The 3,053-nt window shown below is 44.6% G+C and overlaps 1 protein-coding gene across 1 annotated transcript; it reads right to left on the reverse strand.

The window, feature by feature from the left end:
- Positions 1-250: 250 nt before the first annotated feature.
- On the reverse strand, positions 251-1,198 carry LOC119514630 (putative olfactory receptor 3A4). The gene has a single exon (XM_037810447.1). The coding sequence runs from the start codon at positions 1,196-1,198 to the stop codon at positions 251-253; it is 948 nt and encodes a 315-aa protein (XP_037666375.1).
- Between the last annotated feature and the right edge of the window lie 1,855 nt (positions 1,199-3,053).

Here is a 3,053-nt window from a genome sequence, read left to right on the forward strand (position 1 = left end):
AATAATATTAATATTTACTTCACAGGGTTGTTACGAGGGTTAAATGAACCAACATGTCAATTACTTATAACAGTGTCTGGTACATGACAATCATGATATAAGTGATAACTGTTACTTTTATTGTACTCTCCTTCCTAAGCCAGTCTTGATCCCATGTCATCATACTCACACTCCACTTGCATTAATCACAGTAACTCCTGGAGGCAGTAAGTGGGGCCATGCCTATCATTCAAGGCCAAAGGAAGGGGTCTCACTTTGGAGCCTGTCTTCCTGTGAGCACCCGCTGCAGGGCGCCCTGCACATCAGGGTTCCTAAGGCTGTAGATGAGTGGGTTCATCATGGGGCTGATGACAGTGTTGAGGATGCCAATCCCCTTGTCCTTGTCTGAAGCCTCCACTGAACCCAGTCTCATGTAGCTGAAGACCCCGGTCCCATAGAAGATGCCCACCACAGTGAGGTGGGAGCTGCATGTAGAGAAGGCTTTCTTCCTGCCTTCGGCAGAACGAATTTGTAGCACAGCAGCCACCACTTGGGCATATGACACTGTGATGAGGACCAAGGGGGCCACACCCATGAAAGCTGCTGCTACAAAGAGCAACTGCTCATTGAGATGGATGCTAGAGCAGGAGAGCTGGAAGAGCTGTGGGAGGTCACAGTAGAAGTGATTGATCAAATTGGGACCACAGAATTTAAGAGTAGACAAGGCAACAGTTTGGGTTAGTGCATTGGTGAAGGAAAAGACACATGACATTCCCACCAGGGCTTGCTGGATTCTCCAGCTCATGCGGGTACTGTAGGTGAGGGGCTGGCAGATGGCCAGGTAGCGGTCATAGGCCATGACAGTCAGCAGGAAGCAGTCCACCCCAGCCAGGAGGTGGAAAAAGAAAAGCTGTGAGAGGCAGGCCCTATAAGGAATGCTTCTATCACTGGATATGAGATGCCTGAGCATGGCAGGGACAGTGACAGTGATGCATCCAACATCCAGCAGTGATAGATTCCCCAGGAAGAAGTACATGGGGGTGTGGAGTTTGGGCTCAAAGAGGATGGCAGCCAGGATACTGAAGTTTCCACCAATAGTAGCCACATAAGCAAGAAGGAAGAAGGCAAAGAGGATGGGCTGAAGAAGTGGAGTTTCTGTTAAGCCCAGCAGAACAAACTCAGTTACAACTGAACCATTTCTTGAGGCTCCTAGATTCATGAGTCTCCTACCAGCATAGAATTGAACAAAGCTAGAAAGTTCCAATGGTGATAAAAGGAGAATGAGATCCTTACAGCAACCACCAAGTGTGGCAATCTTCAAGAAGTCTTCAGAAAAGGGCCAGGCTGTAGGAACACATAGAATTTAAGAGGAAGAAAGTTAGAGATTGAGCCATAATGGGAAGGGACTTGAGAAATTTGACTCTTAATGGATTAGGAGAACAGTGACATTCGAGAGATTCAGAGATAGGCAAAATGGCATAAAAGAGGAACAAATGTAACCTTTGGAAGTTAAAGGGAAAGATTATTTTCCTAAATCCAAAGTTACTGGGAGGAAACTTCAAACCTACAGATGGTGGCTTGGACGTAGTTGACTAGAAAAGAGCACAGAGGATGAAATGGGGGCTTCAGGGGAGGAGGGTAAAAGGCAAGCTACCTCCCAATGTGTGTCACTGCAACCTCTACATACATGTCATCATATGTGATGGCAGAACTGAGATGCCTGTCTTTGCCCAGAATATTAAAAGATTATCTTGGAAGCCTGAGTCCTGGTCTGGAGTTTTTGGAAAGCAGTGAGTATAACCACTAAATGAGGGGACATCATTGAGGACATCTCCAGCTTCACAGCTCATTGCTACCAGATTTTTAAATAGTAAAATTATATTGCATTTCTTTATATAGAGTTTGGGAAATTTGGGCCACAAAGTACTGAGTAAGAAAAATGTAAAAAGGGTTTTCATGCAGAGTCAGTTTCAAGACTTAACCTCCCAGTCTGTGTTCAGTGAGCACCAAGCTACCCTCATCTCTCACACAGGTGGAGCCTTAGGTGAGTGGATACCCAGATCATTAATCCCCTTCCGACTCCAATTCAGGTGCCACTTAGATTCTTTCTCATCATTTTCCTGACTCTGATTACACATCATCCAATGCATACACTCTCATGAACCCTTTGAGTAGGTAAGCCCAAAGTCAGTTACAGTGAACTGCCTACACACCTTGTCACTTAGATAATGCCCTGAAGTGGACACATTAACAAAATTAAAATACACAGTGATCCATCTCAACCTCTGGTGCTGGCAGAGGGATGGGTTATTAAGTTACTCACATGGACTTGGCCTTGTAAAGGAAAAGGCCAGAGTTGGGGATTCCAGGGGACAATGGGCATGAGCAGAGGAAGATACTTCCTAATGATTAGAATGCATTTTGAGAATAATGTCCGCAAGTTCACAATGGGTCAAACGCCAACTATCTTGTTCTTTCTGACTCACATGTTGTTTTACTATTACCTCAACTCAGTGTTTCCAAATCTGAACATGCCTTCTTCATTCTCAGCCTGCTATTGACTTATCCTTCTAGTTAGCCAAGTTTGAAACCTCAGTCATCACTGACCATTCCCTCTCTCTAACATCTCAATATTCAAGCACTCAAGTTCCACTGAGTGTTTTTTTGAAGAAGAGAAAAAGCATTCCAGGGCCTAGAGGGTGAACTTCACTCAAATGGAAACTGAGTTGTAAAACTGCAGTCACAGGTCTTGGAGTGGTACTCACCCAGCCAAGGGAACAAGCAGAAGGCAGCACAACTGTGCCAACCAGTGGCCCCCACAGAAGGGACAGCTTATAAAGGAAAGAGACAAAAAGGAACAACTCACTGACATCATTTTCACATTGGGACATTTTTCCACCCCAGTATTATCCCTAGAGGCCTCATAAATTAGCACCTTCCAGGGGGAGCCAGACTCAGATAAACAACTGCCTTTGCAACAGACATAATGATCTCTAGTAGCTTTACAAAGTTTTGGATTTTCTCAAAATGTTTCCAATCTTCATAAATATGGCAAAATTCACTCATTTACTTAA

The sequence above is a fragment of the Choloepus didactylus genome, chromosome 18 (assembly GCF_015220235.1).
Source record: "Choloepus didactylus isolate mChoDid1 chromosome 18, mChoDid1.pri, whole genome shotgun sequence".
NCBI lineage: Eukaryota > Metazoa > Chordata > Mammalia > Pilosa > Megalonychidae > Choloepus > Choloepus didactylus.

Excerpts from the sequence above, each read along its gene's own strand:
- LOC119514630 (XM_037810447.1), bottom strand. The coding sequence starts at position 1,198 with ATGAATCTAGGAGCCTCAAGAAATGGTTCAGTTGTAACTGAGTTTGTT.